Source organism: Ornithodoros turicata, chromosome 8, assembly GCF_037126465.1.
Source record: "Ornithodoros turicata isolate Travis chromosome 8, ASM3712646v1, whole genome shotgun sequence".
NCBI lineage: Eukaryota > Metazoa > Arthropoda > Arachnida > Ixodida > Argasidae > Ornithodoros > Ornithodoros turicata.
This window is the reverse complement of record NC_088208.1, coordinates 32,119,012-32,141,796: the sequence shown is the minus strand read 5'-3', so window position 1 is coordinate 32,141,796 and position 22,785 is coordinate 32,119,012. Positions and strand designations below refer to the sequence as shown.

The following is a 22,785-nucleotide window of genomic DNA, read 5'->3' as shown; positions in this document are numbered from 1 at the left end:
CAGCAGGAAAGCATAACTAATAAAATAAATCGCAGGAACATAGCTACACATGCAGTACAGTACTATCAGCATATGTGCTGCATTGTGATTCTGAAATATAAATAATTGTACTGCACACTGAAGCACACTGTACACTGAAGTGTGTGTGAAGTCCACTAGGCACCATCATCATCACTGGCATAATAATTAAGTCCTGTGTAGTATCAAGTTGCAAATAGTATAGCATTAGTCAAAAGGGCCAGCTGTTGAATCTTTGTGTCCTTTCTGGATGATACCTGGCAACCCAAGCATTGTGCATTTGGGTCATATCTGTTTTTCCAAATGAGGAGGTAAAAATTATGTTTCATATCAGAGGCTGTAAAATTGTGGGATGTCACGTGAAAAAAAAAAAAAAAAGCTTCTCATATTTCAGGTGAACATGAGATGGCAAGAGGCAGTATGGAGTGCAAAAGAAGTAACGTTCGCCCATGCCTCTACGGGTGGTTAAGTTGTTGGGGGGGGGGGGGGGATGAGTTTTACCCAGAGTGAAGGTAATGCATGTCCAGGTGCAAATACTGGTTTTATCAAGTTTAGCCCCAAAACACAAGGCTCTACCCATACCATGCTCCTTTAACACTTCAAATACTATATCAATGATGATAACAGTGCCCAGCCTCAACAGAAAATGCTCCTGCCAACTAAAACAGTTTCATAGGGCACACCAAAGAAGATAACGTATAATGAAATTTTTTTTTTTACTCCTGCATGCAAAGCTGGATCTCTGGGCTGCCAGCCCGATGCACATCACCGATCAGTAACCTGTGCAGTAAGACATGGACGTGGTTAAACACGCAGGACACTTAAAGGATTGCACTTCCTTTTTGAGGTCGTGAAGACACGCCACTCTGGCTTTCTTGTTGAATGAAACACTTTACGAGAACTCCAACATTTACTGCAGGCTGACGCGTTACGGCAGTTGCAAGAAACTCATGTGGACACGTGCATCTCACGTAAAGCTGCATTCTGCAATCTTGTAAAATTAATCTGAAGAAGAAGTTAAAAAGCAAGGGAATTCAAAAAGGAATTGTGCCACTAAAATACAAACAAAAAGAGGATGTATGTACAGCTAAACCTCAATACAACAAATTCCTCTTGAAGTTACTCGTCACCGCCAAAGGGGTATGACGGGCATGTGCTAAAGAATGCAGGTACGATTCTCATATACGACACAGCAGGAAACAGAAACAAAAAAAAAGAAAGAAAAAAAAAATTAATGGCAACCCTCAAACTCGACTTTGTTTTCATCTACACATTGTTTCTGTAGTTCTACGCATGCGCAACGATACTACAAGCCTTGTGTCTCAAAGTTTTCTGTGCTCATGAACTGCCTGCACATGCTCACTCTTCATGTGATGGAGGGTGTGCAGGCAAGGGCATGTGCCTGACTTTCACGTATGTCACATATATCACTTTTGCCTCACTTTTGCATATTTAGCAGTTTCATTTTTTTATGTTCTACGTTTCCCCCTACTGGCACCACCTACAGATAAGTTTTTCTTTATTTAGCCCATGCTGCTAGTGCAAGGTGCACTAATCTTATGAATGTGCCCATAATGATCTCACTGACCACTGTTTTCTTTTTTTTTTTATTCCTGATAATTCTGAATGCTTTATGACTCAGTATCATTATGCATGCCACACAACCCTAAACTAGTGAATGTCATGCATACCACTGCCCACTGATATGAAATGAACTTTCTTGTAGTTTGTTATATGGAGGTTTAGCTGTCGTTCTTTTTGAATCTCTTTTTCCGGTGTCTCCTGCCGGTGTCATTGGGCAAATTTGTAAAAAAAAAAATCATCTTTGATTCTTCATTTTAGACACACATATAAAAATGGATCCTGGACAAGGGAAGAAGGCATTTGTGAGCAGATTGTCAGTACACATGCACTGCTGTGGCCACACTGCTAGCTCAAGGCAACAAAATCAAAGCATACCACAAGGCGGTAAGGTTCTTTCCTGTTGCGTACAAACAAGCTAGCAAAAATTTTTTTTCCCCCCCTAGTTTCTTCCCCGTGAGCTTCTCACTCGATCCCAAAGGTGCTCGACTCTTCCACGGCAAGGAGCAACTTCTCGTACAGCATGTCAAAGGACATGTACGGTGGGAGGTCCAGTCGGTTGAAGCAAGTGTGCGCCCTGGAAGGGAAAGCAACATTGTCCTTTCTGCTCGTCCACAGGCGCTGTGCAGAATCTGCATGTCGACACCTTAGCATACCTGGGCAAACTAGTGGGCTTTCCCCACTTTTCCACACAGAACCTACGGGGACCATTGCTTCCACGAAGGGCAGCAAACCCTTCGTAGGGGATGCTAGAAGTGCCAGTAACAAACTGCAACAGTCGCAGACGGCGCTCATTATCAAATCGTTCTATTGCCATCCAGAACCATTGTATCACAGGATGACTATCGTGGTACCCTGAAACGGAAAGGGCCCCCGTCGTTACATGGCACGCTTTCAAAGTGTTGCAGCCACAAACATAAAAAAACTTGCTTTTTTGCATCTCGCAATGATATTTAGTAGAGCTAAACCAATATGCATGCAGTACAGCAGAACCTCTACGATACTTCAATGCTGCAATTCAATGTCCCGCGATATTTATGTTTTGTGAGATGACTTGGATGTATGCATGTGTGCATGCATGCATGCCATTTGATGTGTATGTCACATTTTGAAAAATAAAAATAAAATAAAAATTAACGTATTCGAACTGTTGGCAAGACAACTGAACTGAATGCCATTTACCGTATTTACTCGAATCTAGGCCGGTCCCCGATTCCAGGCTGGCCCCCGGAAAGCCGATGGTTGGAAAAAAAAAAAAGAAAGAAAAAAAAAACGCTCCAAAAACACTCCGTCACTAGACTCCTTGTTGCTGTCTTCCTCCCACAGAGCACACTGTCTTGGGATCTGTCCAATGCGTCCGAAATCGAACACTTCGAACACAATCGTATGGTCAGCTCTGCGTTTCCCCGCGCGTTCGAATGCCGCAGCGTTGTGACATCGCGCGACCGGTGCCGTACGGTCGCGAACACGCCGCACGTTGGAAGCGGAATGATGACTGGCAGAATGGCGGAACCAGATGGAACCGGACCGAGTCGCACCAACGGTGTCCTCGAATCTGAGCCGGACCCCATAGTTTCCTACCCCAAAAATTAAAAAAAAAAAAAAAGTGTGTCGGCCTAGAAACGAATAAATATGGTATAATGCTCATGTAGTGCCTATGATGATGTGAACTTCCAAAATAAGGGTACAGATCTCTACAACGGTTTACGGAACACCAGCGTGGCATAGTTCTTGATCTGAGTGACACACTTACTGAGAGGTGGCACAGAATACCCTGTGACCCGCCTGAGTCTATATACTCCCGTTAGCTGCAACGGTATCTCTCCAATTATGATATAGGGTGTTTTCCCATGACTCCAAATGAACGCGTTTGGCCGCCATGGGTGGTGGTCACTCTTTCGGCGTAGCTGCCGAGATTATCTAGCATTTGCTCGAAAACGAAGTGTTTGGAAATCCGGTCGCGTCCCTACCCTTCTGCTATCCCGAAGACAATTCGTCATTGTCATTCTCACATTTTCTTTTATGAAAGCCATGGTTGTTGCATAGAAAAATAGCGCAGTTTGTCATCTTTCAATGCCGCTAACACGAAAAGTGACCACCAGCTTTATGAGCATGCCACGTCAAAATGTGACATAGGCAAAAACTCCCTACGCACCAAACCTGTGTTCCGTAACCTTTTGTGGGGACCTGTACAATGGACACCTGTTTTTCCGTAGGCAGTTCATGGTACGTTACTCAAAAGCCCCCTTAACAGTACATTATAAGTGTGTAGGGTACCTACCAGAACGGTACTCTGTGTTCTTTCTCCAGTCTGCTATGTCAATTTCAGCTGTTCCAGCTATCACCAATTCCAGTTCCCTTGCATCAAATACAGCTACTAGGCGTGAATCTACCACCTGACATGAAGTTTTACAAGATTAGGAACGGAGCATGAAATGTTGAAATGTGGTGGAAAGCACGGTGCTAACACACCGTAACGAACTCCACATAAGCTCCTGAACATGAGAGGAAAAAATTAGGTGTGCAACATGAATACATTCACCATGTGTGCAGTTACCATAATACATTGTTCGCTCTGAATAAGCAGACGACATTTTGAAATTATAACTTCAAGCTAAAGCAGCCTGAAAAAATCTTCAAAAAGGGATCGACATTTTTTACATTTGTGTCCGGTGACTCATGACGTAGCACAGCATGGCTGAAGTGCCGCATCAGTATCAGGCCAGTTTCACGTCAGTTCAGGCGGGGAGGTCCCATCGACCTCCTGGATGTTCATTATTTTTTTATATTTAGAAGCTCATCATACATGATGATCAACAGCGGTAAAATGAATAATTTCTACCGTAGTTTTCGTGAAAAAAAAAAAAAAAATCGAGAAAATCCGGCCCTGAATTCGAGTGTTTCAGTTTTGCCATGTTTGCACGCGTATATCTCCTGAGTTTTAAAAGATATTGTAGTGAAATCGTTTTATGCTTTAGTATGCCAACAGGCCAGCTGTGCGCACATTTTGGCACGCAGGTGCTACGCTCTGTGCTATAAAAATGGAAAACATGCTCTCTCACGCAGTTTTGTTCCAACTTCGACGTGTGATTTCTCTCGCTGTAGATGACCCTCGTTACCATACTTGGCATCAGTTCACTCAGCTTTTAATGCTCTTTCATCAGATATATCTATCATGCGTATACCTCCTACAGGTATGTTTAGGCAAATGTTTAGGCATGTTTTGAAAAAACAAGGATTTTGGATGTTCGTTTCTCGAAAAGCCCCTTTTGATTTCATTTATATTTTGCCAGGACATGACCCGATGTTAGACCGTTCATCTGACGCAAAAAAAAATTCTGCTTCGAAAGGAGTACACTGGCAATTAGCGCGTTAAAACGCAGCCCTACTCCGCGTGTGTACGTGTCGGAGTCTGACTGGCGGTACCGCGGGGTGGCAGATACTATCTGTCGGGACATCTTTGTGTAATGGAAAGTGGTAGTTTATGTCGATATGTTTACAAAGCTGCAAAAGGGGAAGCAGTATTTTGCAAATGACAGCAACAAATGATTCCACTCAGTTTCTACAAAAACGTCACTTTTCTGCATTCACTGTCCACGGTACGAGCTATGAATGTTTCTCGGCCTCCACTTTCCTGTGTCGTGCTCTGCCACACATGCGAACCCTGTATGCCACTTTGATGTGGCATCAATTTTCCCATTCCTTTTCTTTTGCGTTCTAAGAGAAGCCACGTGCTCAGCGCGTAGGTGGAGTAAATGGACGCGATTTAGGTGTTTTGGCAAGCACCTTATCGTATCTCGTGACCCTGGGATAACGTCTTGCTCGGGTGAACACAAGTTAGGTGTCGCGGCGCGGTGCTTGATTATTTCACCGATCATGTTGCACGCACTTTTGTCATGGCTTCTTACTGCGAACAGCCATGTCGCCCTCGCAGAAGTAGATTTGGAGAGCTCATAGAGCCTATGCCGATTTTTTAAAATGGCTCGCAGCCCATTTCAAACCATGTGGGTTCCAATGATTTGTCATGCAGGTTAATAAACGGAGCCTGAAGTTTTCGGGAAATATTCTTTTCTAAATTCGGGGGGTAAAAATCGGGTAAATACACATGTGCACTAAATTTATGCGAATTCGGGTGAAAAAAACTTCCATTACGCTAAAATCGGGGAGAAATCGGGCTCAGTTATTCAAACTAACTGTAGCGGTTTGGTACAAACGGTGATGCAACTACATTTTTCTGCCAAACAAGTAAGATGGTGCATACCTACAGACATCCCAGAGAGGGCAATTTGCCGGGTAAAAATCGGGTTTCACCCTAAGAGGCAACCTTCGATTCGGGGTGCAAATTCGGGGAAGAATCGGGTAAAACCCTAAAACTTCAGGCTCTAGCTAATAAACTGCAGAGTCTCGAGCCGGCAAAGTGCGGAGTAGGCATTTGGTAGATTAGGGAGCACACTACACATGGAAACAGATATCTAAAAAATTCATGCCTGGTGAGCGAGCTATCCCTTTAAAACAACTTTCGAGCACCAAACTTTTCTATCTCTGCCAAGAAGCACTCACCTCGTAGAAGCCTCTTACGAGGCTCTCCGTCTGTTCAGAAACTCCCCTTTCGAGCCTCCACTTGAGCATGCGCTCAATGTACTCTTTCTTGTTGCGCTCCGTGACAGCTACGCCTTTTCCGCCTGGCTTTAGCTCTTTCTCCAAGACATGGCCAGCCACGTCTTCCACAACCGAGAAGGTAAGTTCTAAACCCATGTCCGTTATGTCATTCTCCTTGAGCCACAACAGAGACTGGTGAAATTCAGCATCAAGGTACTCCAGGTCACTCAGGGAACAAGGCCTGCAAATGTGGTGCCATTGTTTCATAAAAAAAAAAAAAAACAGCCGAGACTGAAGCCTCTAACTTTCTGCAGAGGAAAATAATCCAATCGATCCACGGACAAAAAATAAATAAAAATGGTACGCTGCTATGCTCTGCCAAGATCACATGAATACATAGTGCCCTATGTTTTCGGGATTTATGCTTTTTGAAAATCTGGGGTTAAAAATTGGGTTTTATTTCAGGGGCCGTAAAACGGTAAAATCGGGTGATATTGGGTGGAAAAGCAGATTTACGGGTGAAAAAAAAGCGCTTCTCGCATTTTAGATGAACATGAGATGCACAACAGGTATGCTGGGTATCCAATGCATAGCGTTCTCCAGTGCTTTGGTGGCGGAATCGGCACTTTGCAAGTTCATTTTCGGGTTTTTTCCGGTTTTACCCCAAGTGATGATGATGCAGATCTGGGGGTAAAAACAGGCTCTTACACTAAACTACGGGGCCCTATGAATAAATACTTGTAGTAGCCTGTGTTCTTGTACTCACGAGCGCGATCCTGCACAATTTTATAGCTTAGATGCAATACGGCATCGTATGATAACCATTGTGACAAGCAGAATTGCAATGAATGTGCCGGTTGCTTCCCTTTTTGCAGTATTAGTTGCCTCAGGCAGCAGCAGTGGAGTTTTACTACATGGCCAGAGTTTTACACACAAAAATGTTGCAAATCAGTTCGTAATAAAGCAAAGATTCCACAGAAAAAAAGAAAGAAAAGAAAACATGGTCCTCAGGCAAATGGCTCATTCTGAAAAATTTTGCGCAACTGCAGAAAGCCAAGGGCTCCATAGCCAAGACTGCCTTCAAACTCACAGTCGTAAAAGGGCCTTGTAAAACGGCCTCGTGAAGAAAGCATCGAGGAGGTACTGATGAACGAGCGCCAGCCCCAAGACACGGCCGCTGAAGCGGAACCACTCGTGCTGGTTGTCCACAAAGGCAGACATTGGGCTCACTTGCACTGTGTAAGTGTCGTTGGCCGAGTACTCAAACAGCCCATAGTAGGGATTAAATAGTTCTCTCGACAGGAGGAAGAAGAACTCCCTCGATGGACCTCCATAATCCAACCTGGAAATTGGAGGGGTTGTTAAAACTCAAGAGGATAATGAAGTTGCTCTCACATTCATTACGGCTCGTACTCAACGAGAAACAACAGTACTACTAACTAAGGTATTTCCAGAATTACAGCTGACACACATGTGAAACTGGCTGAGAGTGCAGAGAAAACAGTACTAAGATGATGACAGTGCTGCAGTATTTGAAGGCTTGACATTCTCGATGTTGCCAACATATCCCCGAGTTTTGGGAAAAAGACAAACGGACAGAGCACAGAAACAAACAGCGCAAGATCTAATCCTAACTAGTTTTTCTGGCAATCTGATCTCGTTAATACTATTGTATCGTGTATCAGCTCCTTCCTTTTCCCGAGATGACTTTGTGTCACGCTTCGTATGTAGCGTCCTTCTAAAACAAACAGATCAAAATGAAGCGGGATGCTTCACACGTACCCTTCCTCCCCAGCAAACCCTATGTACAGACGTGACTTCTGGAGATCTTTCTTTGACGCCGCCATGATTTTCATGAAGGCATCTTCCAGCAGATGATCGCGACGAATGTTGAGCCTGCACAGAGCACCACTCCATCAGGACTCAGGGAGCACTGGATTACAGATTCCATGACACACATCTCAATACTACATGCTTCTAGAGAGTGCCATAGGTCGGACGGACATGATGGACATCACAGACATCGTTTCCCTGTCACGTCCTGGAGGATGATGTGATGTTGAGTGATAGGTTGTGATATAATGTGATGTTAAGTTGATGTTGAGTGATGGGTTTTGAAGTTAAAAGGTTGCGATGCTGATGCTGAGAGATGGATTATGATGTCGACAATGAGTAAGGTCCCCCCGTGATATGATGTTGACTGAATTTCTAAAAAACTGCTTACCTACAGAGTGTGTCGCACAACGCCGATAACGTGTGTACGCACACCAAGCAAAATGCACCACGCACAAACAACTAGTATACTCACTTCAGCTTGCTGGGTCCCTGCCCATAGCCTTTAGACTCCAACTTGCGGTAAAAGTTTCGCAGCTTGGCTTCGAAGTCTCGACGGTACGGAGCAGGAGCCCTGACGTTGGCTCTTTGCAGTCCTGGGTAGCAAGGAGCAAACAGAAATACCTTATGGGTTGTGGAAATGACAATGATGATGATGATTTGCACACAGTGTAAAAGAGAGGGGGGCGGAAAAAGTGAGAGAGAGATATATATATTGCAAGACAAATGGCGAGATAAGCAGATATAGATACTGATGAGTAGATAGAGATAAAATGTGAAGGCCGTGAACACACAGCAATTGAACGGGCAAATCTAAGTACAAAAGTTAGGAATACAGATTGTCAACATTTTGGAGGAAGCTCCTCCTTCAGATAGAAATAGATAGAGACACAGATACATAGAGAGAGAGGTAGACAGACAGACAGACACTGAAAAGGAATTTACACAATGACAATATGGAAGTATCCTATGTCTTAGTCTTTTGTAACTCTGCAAATGCCTTATGAACTAACAGGCACAGCCGTGCACTCACTACTATGGGTTGAGTATGAACAGCATCAGTGAATACCGTTCTCGGCTCATAGAATGTGAATGACCGCCACAGAGCAAGTGTCGCACAACATACCAGGTGATGCTTGCGGAGAGGGCTGTGGAGAGTCCCTAGGAGAACGATGACTAGAACCACTCCCCGTGTACTGTGCAGGCACATAGGACATAATCTCCTGCTCAAAGAGGCTGCATGCAACACGAAAAGAAAGAGAGAAATCAATCTTCCAGGAAAGCTGCACGGTAGCAAATGCCACAGAGTACATAACTCACGGCTTGCAAGTATTCAAAATGACAATTAGTGCATTAGTTCCTTTGACAATTCCTTTGACAATTAGTACCTTTCAAAATTCATGCTGCCGCTGTTCAGTTACTCAACTTAGTGAATTGGTATTCAATGAATTGACCTTTCTGTTTGGGCTTCCTACAAAACCAGCCAATGATGTCAACATGTCCCAAACAGGCATCTAGGCATAATTAGAGCCTGAAGTTTAAGGGTTTTACCCGATTCTTCCCCAAATTTGCACCCCGAATTCAAGGTTGCCTTTTTAGGGTGAAACCCGACTTTTACCCGGCAAACTGCCCCCACTGGGATGTCTGTAGGAAGGCACTAACTTAATTGTTTGGCAGCAAATGCAGCTACATCACAGTTTGTACCAAACCACTACAGTTAGTTTGAGTAACTGAGCCCGATTTCTCCCCAAATTTAGCATACTGGAAGTTTTTCCACCCAAAATCGCACGAATTTAGTGCACATATTTGTTTACCCGATTTTTACCCCCCGAATTCAGAAAAAAATATTTCCCGAAAACTTCAGGCTCTATATATAGTGAACCTCCAAATAGTGAGGATATGGGCGTACTGAAGCAAACCTGCACTCCCACGTTTTGAAACCCCAACAACGAATTGATACAGTCGAGTTCCTTAGCGGTTCAATGAACTTCTCTGCACAGAGGTTCTACTGTATCTCTAAAAAAAACAGCCTTACTTATACCAAAGGTTCTCCCACATAAAGGAGGCTAACCTGAGCAATATAGTGAGATCGAGGTCGTGCGAGAGCCGTCCAAGCGCCGATGTGCCCTCGGCACGTATGCAATGAACACGATCGCGTAACCCTGCATTGGAGGTGATGGCAGGATGCCTCTCCCGGAGGATGTCCAGGATGTTCGGCTGGCGAAGGAAGGCCACTACTTTGTCATTATAGGCAGTTGGCACTGGAGTCGCAGAGGCCATGGCAGCTCCGGAAGTGCTCGAAGGAGGTCGCGGTGGGGGAACGGGGCCGCCCTACAAATGTGAACATTTATTTGGTTCATTTTACGGTGTGCTCTCAATATAATTTTTGTGAGATTTCCCAAAGGTACGATGAAATCCGTACTGTACACTTTCAGATGATGCAATGGTGAAGTGTTGCAGCACATGTGTGAGTACGTGAGTGTATTGAGAGAATCTGTAGATGCTTTCTGTCTTATTTGACAGTTCAATTTGCATGCCAGTAACAAAAGCTCAACCGGAATTGTGGTTTTTGAACGGGAAGTATACTGCAAGTGATAAGTTTGATAAAAATAAAGGCGAGTGTCACTATCAAAATCAAAATCTGGATGAACAACTTAAAACATCGAGTGAGTAATATACCCTTTTGGTTTCAAAGTTTTGCTGTTTTTTTTGTTTTGTTTTTTAATTGGGACACAAATCCCATTTTATTTTATGAGCTGTAAAATCGGGTGATATTATGTGAAAGAGCAGGTTTCTGAGCAGAAAATATGAAAATGTTAGTCTCACATTTCAGAGAAAAACGAGATGCTGAGTGGCAGTACTGAGCAAAAAATATTTATTGTCCTCTAGTGCACATACGAGTGCCTGAAATTGTACTTGGGACGAGCTTCCTTTTCAGGGTTATTTGGTTTTTATCGGAAATGACTACAACATCGGGGGTAAGAAGTCCAACATAAAAACAGCTTCAGAAACAGGTTTTGCAAGGCTTATCCCTGAAACACGCAGCACCATTTAAAAAGGAGGAAGGAGCAAACATTTCACATTTCTGCAGCACAGATGTTGCTCCATCTAAGTCTTCCCTGCCGCTCATAGTTCAGGAAATGTTGAAAGTACCACCGTTCTTATTACATTATTATATCTCATCTTTAGAGCCTTTAGTTTTAAGGTTTTACCCGATTCTTCCCCGAATTTTCACCCCGAATTGAAGGTTGCCTCTTTAGGGTGAAACCCGATTTTTACCCCGCAAATTGCCCTCACTGGGATGTCTGTAGGAATGCATTAATTTACTTGTTTGGCAGAAAAATTCAGTTACAGCACCATTTGTACCAAACCACTACAGTTAGTTTGAGTAACTGAGCCCGATTTCACCCCGAATTTAGCATACTGGAAGTTTTAATCACCCGAATTTGCACGTATTTAGTGCACACGTTTATTACCCGATTTTTACCCCCCGAATTTAGAAAAAAATATTTCCCGAAAACTTCAGGCTCTACTTATCTTATTGCACAAGTGATTTCTCAAATGTGGTTAACCAACAAAAACGGTTCTTACCCGAGCCCCAACTCCTCCTGCACCCGTGCGCGCTGTCTTGTCCTCACCGGCACTGCGGCTTCGTCGTCTCACCAGGGGGACTACGAGTTTGCTCGGATTGACGTAGGGCACATCCACGGGCAGTCGCGGATCAATAAAAGTAGTGCTTCGAGACGTGTGGTCGATGAAGAATTGCTACGGGCAAGCGGGAAAAAAAGTACAGAAAACAGTTGGCACACACACACAAAAAAAAGGCACAATCCTACCTTTCCACAGCGATCCAGCTTTGTTTCCCAACCGCGAGGCAGATCTCTAGCTTTGTCGGCAAATTTATTCAGAAGGCTTACTAAATCCCTGTTGTGCTGATACCTGAAGAGAAGCATCGAGTCAACCGCGGGCCGTTTTTAAATTATATTTAAGACCCTGAAGTTTTAGGGTTAAACCCGATTTTTCCCCCGAATTTGCACCCCGAATCGAGGTTCACCGGTTTAGGGTTAAACCCGATTTCTACCCGCAAAACTGCACCCAAGCTAGGCGCCTCACGGCAATGACGTACTAATTTTTCACAAAATACACGGTTGACCTCAACGTCTGATACTCTGGATAGGCTGTACAACGAACGTTTGTTCGACAATAGAGCCCGATTTATGCCCAAATTCAGTCTGATGGTAATTTTTCTGCCCGAATTTGCATGAATTTTCGACATCGAGTGATTGACCTGAATTTTACCCCCCCGAATTTGGAAAAAAATAAAACCCGAAAACTTCAGGGTCTAATAATATTCCATTCTGGGAGGTACAAATTGTTCATCACGCACATACCTTTCAAAATTACTAGAGTCTCGTCTAATCTTTGCTATCATGTGCTTCAAGGAGGAACTTCTATTGTAAGCAGCCAAGGCATCCTGAAAGCGACATACGCACGTAAGTCCCCGATACGTGAGCACAACCTGCCAATATTTCTTGTTCAATGCTAACATCATTCATGTGCAGCACGTTGAAGAAGTCCGAGCGTGTGACGAATCGCACGGCAGGAGAGCGCAGGAGAGAGCGCTGCCCATCTGGACTTGGCATCGGAGGTGGTGCCGTAGGAACTACCTCCTCCGCTGCAGGAGGGGCTGACGCAACCACGGGAGCCGCGAGTCGGGCTGTCATGGTACGCCGGATGCTCTGGTACCTGTACGGCGGCGGCAACTTGCATAAACACTTGAACTTTCAGTGGGGTACCAAACTGTAGCGAAATGGAACCCTACAGTTCATAGCTAGGGCCTGACTTTTTAGGGTTAAACCCGTATCTGCCCGATATTTACCCCCCGAACGAAATCTAAAATTCGGGTTTAACCCGAATCTACCCGAAAACATCCGGGTCGCGTGGCACACTCATAAGCGTGCATTAAAATAAACTTTGATAACATTGCTAAACATTAGTTCCATGTTAAGACAAATTTTTATTAAACAAAAAAAAATCACCCGAATACACCCGAATTCCTGACGACAGAATATGCCGTAACGGGATTTAACCCGAATACACCCGAATTTTCAAATGAAAAATATTACCCGATATTTACCCCCCCCCCCCAAATTTGGCCAAAAATAAAACCCGAAAAAGTCAGGCCCTATTCATAGCTCAGAATGCGGGTCTCGTCCGTTGCCCTTTTAAAGGGACAGTGAGGTGGCATAGTGATCGTGTCACCCTCCTCAGCGTTATTGTGCCTTACCTGCGATCAAACTGCTGCCTCTGCAGTTCGTTGGACGGACCACTGGCTGTCGACTGAGTTGCTGAGGGTCTGTTCCACGTTGTCGTGCGATTCAGATGGTCAATGTAAAAGATCCGCCCATGGCTATCAATTCGTGCTTCCCAGTCTGGCAAAAGAAATTGCGTCATTTTGAAATGGCTTCCAGGAAAAATTGGCCCTTGTGTTTCGTGGTTTTTATGTCTTCTAGAATTCGGGGGCAAAAATCAGATTCGGTTTCAGAAGCTGTAGAACGGGGTAATGTCGGATGATGTCGGGTGGAAAGCAGATTTTTCGGGTGGAAAATAAGAAGGGTGCCTCTTGCATTTCAGATGAACATTAGATGCCAAGTGGCTCTGTACCCATACTGGTGGCAGATTTTGCATTTTGGGAAGTCTGTTAGAAAACGGGGTAAGAACGGGTTTTTACTGGTTTAACCCTAGGACAAGGGGGCATTATTTACAGAGAGTCCCTCTTCCTCGAACCTCCTAAAGCAGAAATTGACGTACGGGATGGAAGGGGTTCGTCCAGCTCAACTCGTTGGTAGCGTATTGTGCGCTCCGGTATCGATGGCAAACGTGTTGTTGAAACATGCTGCTGCTGCCCACCAGGCGTGACCCCTGATGATGTTGGAGATGGCTCCACAGTAGAAGGTCCACTGCTTGTAGCACTACAACTTCAAAGTTACAAACCATTAATCACGTTTTGCAGCTTATTTTGTCGAGTTTCTCAACTATCAACAGTCCCCCTTAAGGCAGTACATCTTATTTAATCCACCAGCAAAGGAGGACCCCTGTGCAACAAATCAGTGTGACAGCAAATTAAAATGTTTGTAGATTTAAAAAATTTGTTTTTTAATTTAAAAAATTAAAAAATGTTTGTAGATTAAAATGTTTGTAGATAGTAAAATGTTTGTAGATAGTAAAATGTTTGTAGCAAATTAAAATGTTTCGGTAGAACACAAACTGCTTGACCAGGATTTAAGACCTGTTTAAGCCAGGATGACAGTGGCATAGGCATTTATCTTTGTGTGTGTGTGTGTGTTCTTATAAAACTGTATGAAATGTGTGATAGTCATGAAATGGGGTGCTGGATGAACAGATGCATATAAGCACCCTTGCTGCACTCTTAGAAGTACACTCGAGCCAATACTGCTGAAGAAAAGGTCAAGCAATATGTAGCTCCTTAAAAGAAATGATATGCTGCACCGATATTATTCCTATGCAGCGAGACTGGCATATTCGCTTATTGCGCGGGAAAATTAACAGCTAGCACGAAACTGCCTATTTTCAACGTTATCGAGGCTCCAGAAACGAACAGTCCACACACAAAAAGTGATGCATAATGTAAAACCTCCCGAGACTAGGGAACTTGAAAGGACAGACACAAACACGACACATAACACTCAAACAAACACACAAACACTCGTGTTTGTGTCTGTCCTTTCGTGTTCCCTAGTCTCAGGGTTTTACATTATGCATCATCTTCACAAGCTCGCTTGCTTCCTAGCCATTTTTTCATTGCCAAAAAGTGAGTTAGTCTGATGCTACGTAGACACGAAAGTCAAACTCCTCCTCGGACGTAAGTGAGTGCACCTCTACAGCAAACCGTAAGAAACGCACGTATCCTCCACCCATCCCCCGCACACACACAGCCGAGTGCCAGGCGACAGAAATCACCGAAGCACCGAACACACCAAAGCAACAACCAACCTTGCAAGTGACGAGCATTCGCCTCCAATCAGTCCTGCACCGTTGGTGTAACTATCACTTAAAGACGGAGGCTGTATCCTCCTCACGTGCACCACAGGGGGAGGACGGTCTCCTTCGGGTGAACCCAGCGTGCACTCCCTCGCTGTAGTGAGCACCAGGCTGCTGTGGTCACTACGGCTGTACGGCATCAGCACGCCTGAACACGCCGCCTCTCTCTGGCCGTGGGCGCGAAGTCGGCCCTGATTACGACTGTGCCTGTTGTGCTGCCTCCGCGGCTTGGCCAGCGAGCACTCTGAGTCCGAATGGCAACGCTGCTCGGAAGGGTGTCGCCTCCGCAGAGCGCTGTCCTCGTCCTCACTGGCACTCAAAGTCGACGCTTCCTCGCTGCTCGATGCCGCGGGCGAAGAAGAGTTGCGCAGGCCGCGCGAGTCGAACTCGACGTTTGCGGGTTCGCTGTTCACACGGTCGCACTCCTGGACAGATTCTTCCGCGGCCGACACTTCGTCTTCGGACTCTAACGCGTCCAACACGCCGCTGAGGTTCTCGAGGGACGACGGGGCGCCCCCGATTTCGTGGAGGCTGTCCTGCTCGGGGGTGGCAAGCGGGGCCGGGCGACTTCCGTCCGTGCCGACGTGGAGCACGACGGGTCTAGTCCGTCGGGGGAGGGTCGGCGGAGGGCTGGAGTCCCCGGCAATGGGCGAGGCGCTCGCGGAGCTGTCGTCGGAGTCGGAGGGAGCGGGGGGCTCGCATTCGGGGGGCTCCTGCTGCCGCCGTCGAGCGTGCTTCCAGGAAGTTGAAGGGACTTCGTCGGCGCTTCCGAGCGCGTGCAACCGTTCGAGGGGTCGGTGCTTCGCCCCCTTCTGCTTCGGTGGCAGGGGGGGAGGGAGGTCAATTCCAGCCTGAAGAATGCGCACGCACGTCAATTGATGTGTCACAGCGTTACATAAAACGGAGCATGCAGCAGTTGATGGTAGTGCATTTTTTAATTTATAATTAGAGCCTGAAGTTTTAGGGTTTAACCTGATTCTTCCCCGAACTTTCACCCCGAATTGAAGTTTGCCTCTTTAGGGTGAAACCCGATTTTTACCCGGTAAATTGCCCTCACTGAGATGTCTGTAGGAATGCACACTAACTTGTTGGCAGCAAATGCAGTTACATCACCATTTCTACGGAACTAATTCAGTTAGTTTCAGTAACTGAGCCCGATTTGTCCCAGAATTTAGTGTACTCGAAGTTTTTCCACCCGAATTTGCGTGAATTTAGAGCCCATGTTTATTTACCCGATTTTTACTCCCCGAATTTAGAAAAAAATATTTCCCGAAAACTTCAGGCTCTATTTATAATGCATAGGCGTAAAGTGTAGCATGTGAATTTAAATTCCTTCTACCAGTGGCACCAGAGTACATTTTTACACCCTAACACCCTATTACACCCTATTCACGAGTGCAGATGGCTGACTCCGAGCAACGTTGTTTTTTCGAGTGCTGAACACATCCTAAGTTGCTGAGACACTTGTACTAAACAAATGCCCTTATATACATTTGTGAGGTTTGTATAAGGCACGACGGGTCAGCGTGACATTCTTTGAATGGCAGTAATCGGCCTGGTAACTGTTAACTGCATGGGCCATCTTATACACTACAGGAGGATACACCGCACTTGACCCTTAGCTTTCACAAGTTTGTCTCTTGCAAATTTTACATACAGAATCGCTTCATGTTATTCACAAATTCTGACGTTCGCGTTTTTCTGCTAGGGTCCTCATACCCTAGCCCTCAAAAAGGCCGAGGGGCCAGCAATTATTGAAATTTTATACCTGTGATGTTCTTCCACCCTGAAGTATGTACTCCAAATTGGCAAACGCCGTTCCCGGTTGCGCCGCTGCACCCTGAGAAGGCCGCGGAGTCTGAGAGAGCCTGCGCGCTGCCGCCTGCGGAGCTGCTGCTGCAGGAGAGTGGAGGCCGTGTTCACTGTTGGACCGCACGCTCTTCCTCCTCGGATTCGGCTCTGGGTAATCCGTTCCCGAAGCGGAAGAGCACGACGAAGACGACGACGAGGTCGAGGGAGGGTTCGCGTTGCCGGGGAGGGAGGTAGTCCTGGCGGTTGTGACGGGGGGCTGTTGGGGAGGCGGGGGAGGAGTTGGGGACGGGGGAGGGGGAGGAGGCTCGGGAGAAGAGGAAGGCGGTGGGGGAGGAGGAGGTGAGGAGCAGCAGCGGTCTGGAATGTCGGACACGTAGATGGGGTTGTGCACCTGTCGAATGTGTGTCCAAGGGTCCACTGCAGAGGCAAACAGAAAGGAATGACTCCAAATGGGGCAGCTGCAAAAATATGATGGCACGATTGCAAAGCCCGCTTCTCCTAGTATTTTTAGGCCTGGCTCTGATGCTACCAAACATTAATGTGTCAAAGTGTTAATAATATATAGAGCGTGAAGTTTTAGGGTTTAGTTAAGGGTTAGGTTAATTTAGTTAGGTTAATTAGGTTAGTTTAAGGGTTAGGTTAAGGGTTAGGTTAGGTTAGGTTAGGTTAGGGTTAGGTTAATTAGATGTTTTCTTTTAGTTAAGTTTAAGGTTTAGGGTTTAATTAAGTTTTTAACCCGATTCTTCCCCAAATTTGCACCCCGAATTGAAGGTTGCCACTTCGGAGCAAAACCAGATTTTTACCCGGCCAACTGCCCTCACTGAAACGTCTGTAGGAACGAACACTAGTTTGTTTGGCAGTAAGCACAATTACATCACCATTTGTACCAAACCAGTACATTTTGTTCGAATAATAGAGCGAGATTTCTCCATGAATTTAGCATACTGGAAGTTTTTCCACCCGAATTTGCACGAATTTAGAACACACGTTTACTTCCCCAATTTTTACCTCCCGAATTTGAAAAAAAAAAAATTTCCCAAAAATTTCAGGCTCTAATAATATATAAGCATGATGAATATGAACATGACATTTATCAAAGGGAACAATGTCATACCCGGTCCGTGTTCCAGAACAAAGGTGAAAAATATCTGTCCCGAAACGTGGTCAGACGGGCTCTTGTTTGCCAAGTTGTAGCTCAGTTCCACAGGCCCGCTCCTGCAAAAAAAAAAAAAAGCCATTTCACTCGGACAGTAGAACCAACAACACTGCTGGTCAAGTATCGGTCAAAACCATTTCACCATTACATTGGCGGTACTCACTCACCCGGACGTGTGCTCCAGGAGGTCCCAGATGTGCACACCCAGACGGCCCAGGAACCTGCTGACCAACGGACGGCTACGGGCAAACTTATCCTTCACTTCGAACTCCAGCATGTCCGAAGGATAGGCAATGAATTCGAACTGCCCCATCCACGAGGGGTTCACGGTCGCCTCCGCCGGACCCGTGCGGCACACCTGGCCGTGATGGGGCAGGAGGAGTACCCCATCCCCTAAGCCAGGCTGAATACACATCTTCACGTACGGCTCGGGGTTGAAGAACATCCCCTTTTTCAGGTTGCGTCCATGAAGGTCTGGAAAAAGATGTCGCGCGCTTAGACTTGACGCACGTCGCCGTTTTCTAGCAGACGAAGATAACTTACTTGTGAGGTAAAACTTGACCATCTCTGTCGGTATCTGCTGGGATGAATACCCGACAATGATGTCCGATGCATGGCCATTCTGGAACAGAAACCAGGTTATTTCTGGACGTCGTCCACTTGGAAGCGACTCGTTTCGTTCCCGTACTCACCACTGTCCCAGTGATGTCAGCCGACCTGCAGACAGTCACCACTGGACTCACGGCCCTCAGGATTCCACTGGTACCGTGATAATACCGAAAGCAGACGTTTGTTGTCTCTGTGAATGGAGTAACAGCCCATGGATTTTCAAGAAAAAGCTAAGCCATTAGACACTTTGATTCTCTTCCCACTCTGAGTCCTCAATGTAAGGTTCAGGATGTAGATGCCCTCAAGGAATAATACAACAGGAAAACTACGAATATGAACCTTAATAGCAGTACCACAGGCAACACATTGTCAAATGTTTTGCTGATCTTGGGAGAAAACTGATTGCAATTTTGTTTCATTTATTATACTGAAATATAATATATATATATATATATATATATATAATATCCAATAAAGATCAGAAGTGGAGACAGTGCTTCAACAGGACAAGGAATAAAAGGGGAACTTTATTAAAAACTAAGAACTTTATAAAAACTTTATAAAAAACTGCTGTAGAAGGACTGTCTCCACTTCTGATCTTTATTGGATACCTTTATTTTTCGTGGTCAACCGCATTCATTTATTTCAACTTATATATATAATATAATATAATATATACAACTATAATTGAAACTACATTCATCAGTCATTGGGTAAGACCAAATGAATTGCATAGTGGCTTTCACATCAGCTCTAAGAGTGCGTAAATGTTACATACCTGATGTAAACGCGTCTTGACAATCTATGTTCCAGAGCACCTGGCCTTTGGAATTCCCACTCAGGCATGGCTTGTTCTTGTGCTCCAAAAAGCGCAGAGGGTCTGTTTCATCTGGAGCGGACGAAAATGAATATATGAAACCATTTCAGTGCGTTACGTTGCAACCGGTAAAAGGTGCACACAGTTGCACTGTGTAGTTACCTGTGCGGTACAGTCCAATCCAGTCCCCCGGTGCAACGTCTTCCCTGATGTCCCAGGACAGAAGGAGAGGAGGTTCCGGACGACCCAGCACATAGTGTGTTCGGGAGACGCTGAGGCTAGAGCGGCCCTGGAGTGCAGGCAAGCGCTGGCGTTGTCGAGGTACCAGACGCTGAGCCAGTCCCCGCGGGGGCCCCCCCTCCGCAAGCATGTGGGCCCCCGTCGCTTCACAGGCCACCAGGTCTCCCTGCTTCACAAATAATGTCACACAATTCAATTTAATTCAATTTAATTTCATTGCAAACACAATACATATTAATATTTCGTGCACTAGGCAGTCCAAGACTTACAGCAGCACGTACCGGATGCATTGTGGGTATTTAAACGTCAGTAATACCTCCCACTACATAAAAAGACATTTTTATTGCAGGCAGGACATGCTGCGTCGCAGTATCTCAACAAAGCTCATAAAGTGCTGAGAGTCTCGGGAAATTTGGCACACTGACAAGACTACAAACATGATACACATTCTGCAACTCTCAGCAGTTCCTCTTTCTGTATGTGACATTTAAAAGGACAGAGGCATTTGCGGGCAGGCAGGCATTCAACAAAAACGATGGTAAACAAAACTAATAGGCCATGGCAGAAAGCACAAATTTGTGTGCCGCACTTCCTGTAATACGAACAAAAATGTTATATATATATATATATATATATCTTGCCTAGCACGATGTAGTTGTACGTCTCATTACAGTCATTTATATTTATCTTGTTTCAGAATTCGTGAAAAAAAAATTAATTCTACGCAAGTTCCTTTCGAGTTCTCGTGCGCATTTTGAATTGTTTGCTTATGTCAACTTCAGCTAGATGTCGAAACGATAGAGCGAACACTTTCGCTTTCAAATGTGTTCTTGGATGCGTTCGTAAGTTTGTGTAATTCCTAATACACAGCGGAACCTCGTGAGCGATAAGAAGTGTTCCATATTCAAACGGGAACCCGTCATCAATTAGGTTACGTTCCACTTTCACTCAACCAGTGGACATCGCCCAGATTTACGCAATTTGCGCTAAAGGACGCAGGACGTAAAGCTCCACTGCGAGAGGACATATATCTCATCACCTATCAAGCAAGCAAGCACTGTTTCGACGACGATTGCACATCAGAGGAGAAGCGAAACGGCAACGTCAAAACATCTCGATGTTACATATGTCGCACAACTTGATCCGCTTTCAACAGAAGAGACGTCGTCCACCAAAATATGTGATGCACTGTGCCGCATACGTTCAAGGATGCTATTGTTTCGTCAGAAAATACATATAAAGACCGGAAACACCAAACAAAACGTTAGGCTTAAATCAATAACAAGCGACCAATATTTACTTCTTCCGGTCGCGTTGCATAATGGCCCAGGCGGGCAGAAAGTACATCACGACAATACACGCACAACGAAGTGCCACGCTTACCTCTTATGGGAACTCCAACATGAACATTTCAGGTTAATAATAATTAAAAGCCATCAGTTGGGATCGACAAGATAGAAACCGACAGCGTTCCACCATTTTGATGTCACCATTCGTCAGGATGCAATGATCTATAATCCTCGAAAATACAGAAATGAGTCACATCCCGATGTATGAGCATGAAAGCACATGGCATGTACACCATGTGATGTGAGGTGAGAAATAAAAAGCTTATCACTTTTGCATTGAAAAACGTGTTTGGAGCCGGTGTGGCGCTGTAACGCCATTAGCCACTGTTTAGCCACATGAACTCTGGTCGTATCCATATCCATCCACTAAACGTGCGCTGACTTCGTGTGTTCCGTGGTTCCGTGTTTTACGATGGATGTAAAAGTTCGTTATAGGAGTGCATCGTGCAATCGGAATCCCCAGTCTCTAGACTGGGGATTCAATAACTTATTATGCTACGCAGCCTGCAACGCAGTACTCATATATGATCCTCAGGTACGGGGTATCTCCTGGCAGTTCAGTACTTTGTTTACAAACTGTGACTGACCACGTGCTCGTGTTGATGACATTTTCTGTGTTGATACAGTGAAGAATGCCCAGCAATCAAGCAATGCTGAGAAAGCACCATCCCCTCTTCTGAAAGTCCATGTCGTGTCTATGAATATACTTGGATGTATTTTATATGCCGTATATATTACACCAGAAAATTCGCAGTTGACATTTTATTATTTCGAATAACTTTTGTGATCCCTGAGGGTGGTTAAAGAAAGATAAACGCCCCCAGGGGCGCTATTATCGTCAAAGTAATCGACATCGATTACTTTGTGTCTCGCCTGTCATTGGTTATTACGTGAACGGGGGTGTGAAGAACATAGATGAATGTCACGCGCACTTTTCATGCTTCATCTATTTTATCACGAAGATTGCAGGATCAAGAGCTCGACTATTGGTTGGGGCGCGTGACGTTCATTTCCGTTCTTCACGCCTTCTTCACGTAACGACCAATCACAGGCGAGACTCAAAGTAAACGAGGTTGATTACTTTGGCGAGCCTATGGCCCTAGCAGTATTCAGGTTGCCCTAGAGAATTAAATGACAAATTTTACCACTGGCCGTGCTAGTATTTAGTTTAGCAGTTTTTAATGATTTAGTGCACACACCAAAAATTGGAAAACACAATGCTGTTGTATCTGTATTCTATTTAGTCAGAAAAAGATGAAAAATTAAAAACTTTAGCAATTTAGAAAGAATTACAGTGCATGTGTACCTTTTCAAACCAATTACAGACGAATGGTGGTACAGGGAATGTCGTCTGTACTTTGGTGAACCACACATCAAGAGTAAACTGTGTGCGGTGGATCTACAGAGGAGGCAGTACGTAACTCTCTACTCACCTCCAAATTTAGAAATGCATTTCACTAAAAAAAAAAAAGAAAAAAAGCGGCAGTATAATATTTGTATCTCACACAAAGTAATCTCAAAACTCCTCCAGATCCTGAACATGCACTGCTGAGCACGTCTGTTGACAAGACAGTCACTCTTTGGAAAGGACAGGGGCATGTGTAAGTCCTTATTCTTATTAAGTAGCCCTGACTCTTATTTGCTAAATGCAACATTATATAATGCAAGGTCACGCTCGTACTTCATTTTTGCCCCTGTTCCAGTTCTCC

The 22,785-nt window shown here is 44.9% G+C and overlaps 1 protein-coding gene across 3 annotated transcripts; it reads right to left on the bottom strand.

Moving 5' to 3' along the window:
- Positions 1-540: 540 nt before the first annotated feature.
- On the bottom strand, positions 541-21,324 carry LOC135367025 (E3 ubiquitin-protein ligase HECW2-like). Of its 3 annotated transcripts, none has more exons than XM_064600082.1 (24): positions 21,111-21,324; positions 19,650-19,896; positions 19,449-19,559; positions 18,754-18,860; positions 18,605-18,683; positions 18,229-18,535; positions 18,020-18,120; positions 16,862-17,322; positions 15,046-15,944; positions 13,843-14,009; positions 13,319-13,463; positions 12,579-12,777; positions 12,423-12,505; positions 11,868-11,970; positions 11,623-11,796; positions 10,103-10,362; positions 9,158-9,267; positions 8,507-8,627; positions 7,981-8,094; positions 7,289-7,540; positions 6,160-6,439; positions 3,881-3,995; positions 2,256-2,454; positions 541-2,176 (listed from the first exon to the last, which is right to left on the bottom strand). In XM_064600082.1, exons 2-24 carry the CDS (start codon positions 19,855-19,857, stop codon positions 2,065-2,067), a joined length of 4,707 nt encoding a protein of 1,568 aa, XP_064456152.1. In that variant the 5' UTR covers positions 19,858-19,896; positions 21,111-21,324; the 3' UTR covers positions 541-2,064. The 3 variants fall into 3 exon arrangements, with proteins under 3 accessions (XP_064456152.1, XP_064456153.1, XP_064456154.1); XM_064600083.1 differs by having other exon boundaries at positions 19,650-19,893; XM_064600084.1 differs by lacking the exon at positions 21,111-21,324 and adding an exon at positions 20,767-20,969 and having other exon boundaries at positions 19,650-19,893.
- Between the last annotated feature and the right edge of the window lie 1,461 nt (positions 21,325-22,785).

What these genes read in the sequence shown, in the direction of transcription:
- LOC135367025 (XM_064600082.1), bottom strand. Translation starts at nt 19,857, where the DNA reads ATGCTTGCGGAGGGGGGGCCCCCGCGGGGACTGGCTCAGCGTCTGGTA. An exon ending in ACGTGCTGCACATGAATGAT is followed by an intron (nt 12,506 to 12,578) that starts GTTAGCATTGAA and finishes TGTCGCTTTCAG; the next exon opens with GATGCCTTGGCTGCTTACAA. An exon ending in CAGGGACCCAGCAAGCTGAA is followed by an intron (nt 8,095 to 8,506) that starts GTGAGTATACTA and finishes TGCTCTGTGCAG; the next exon opens with GCTCAACATTCGTCGCGATC.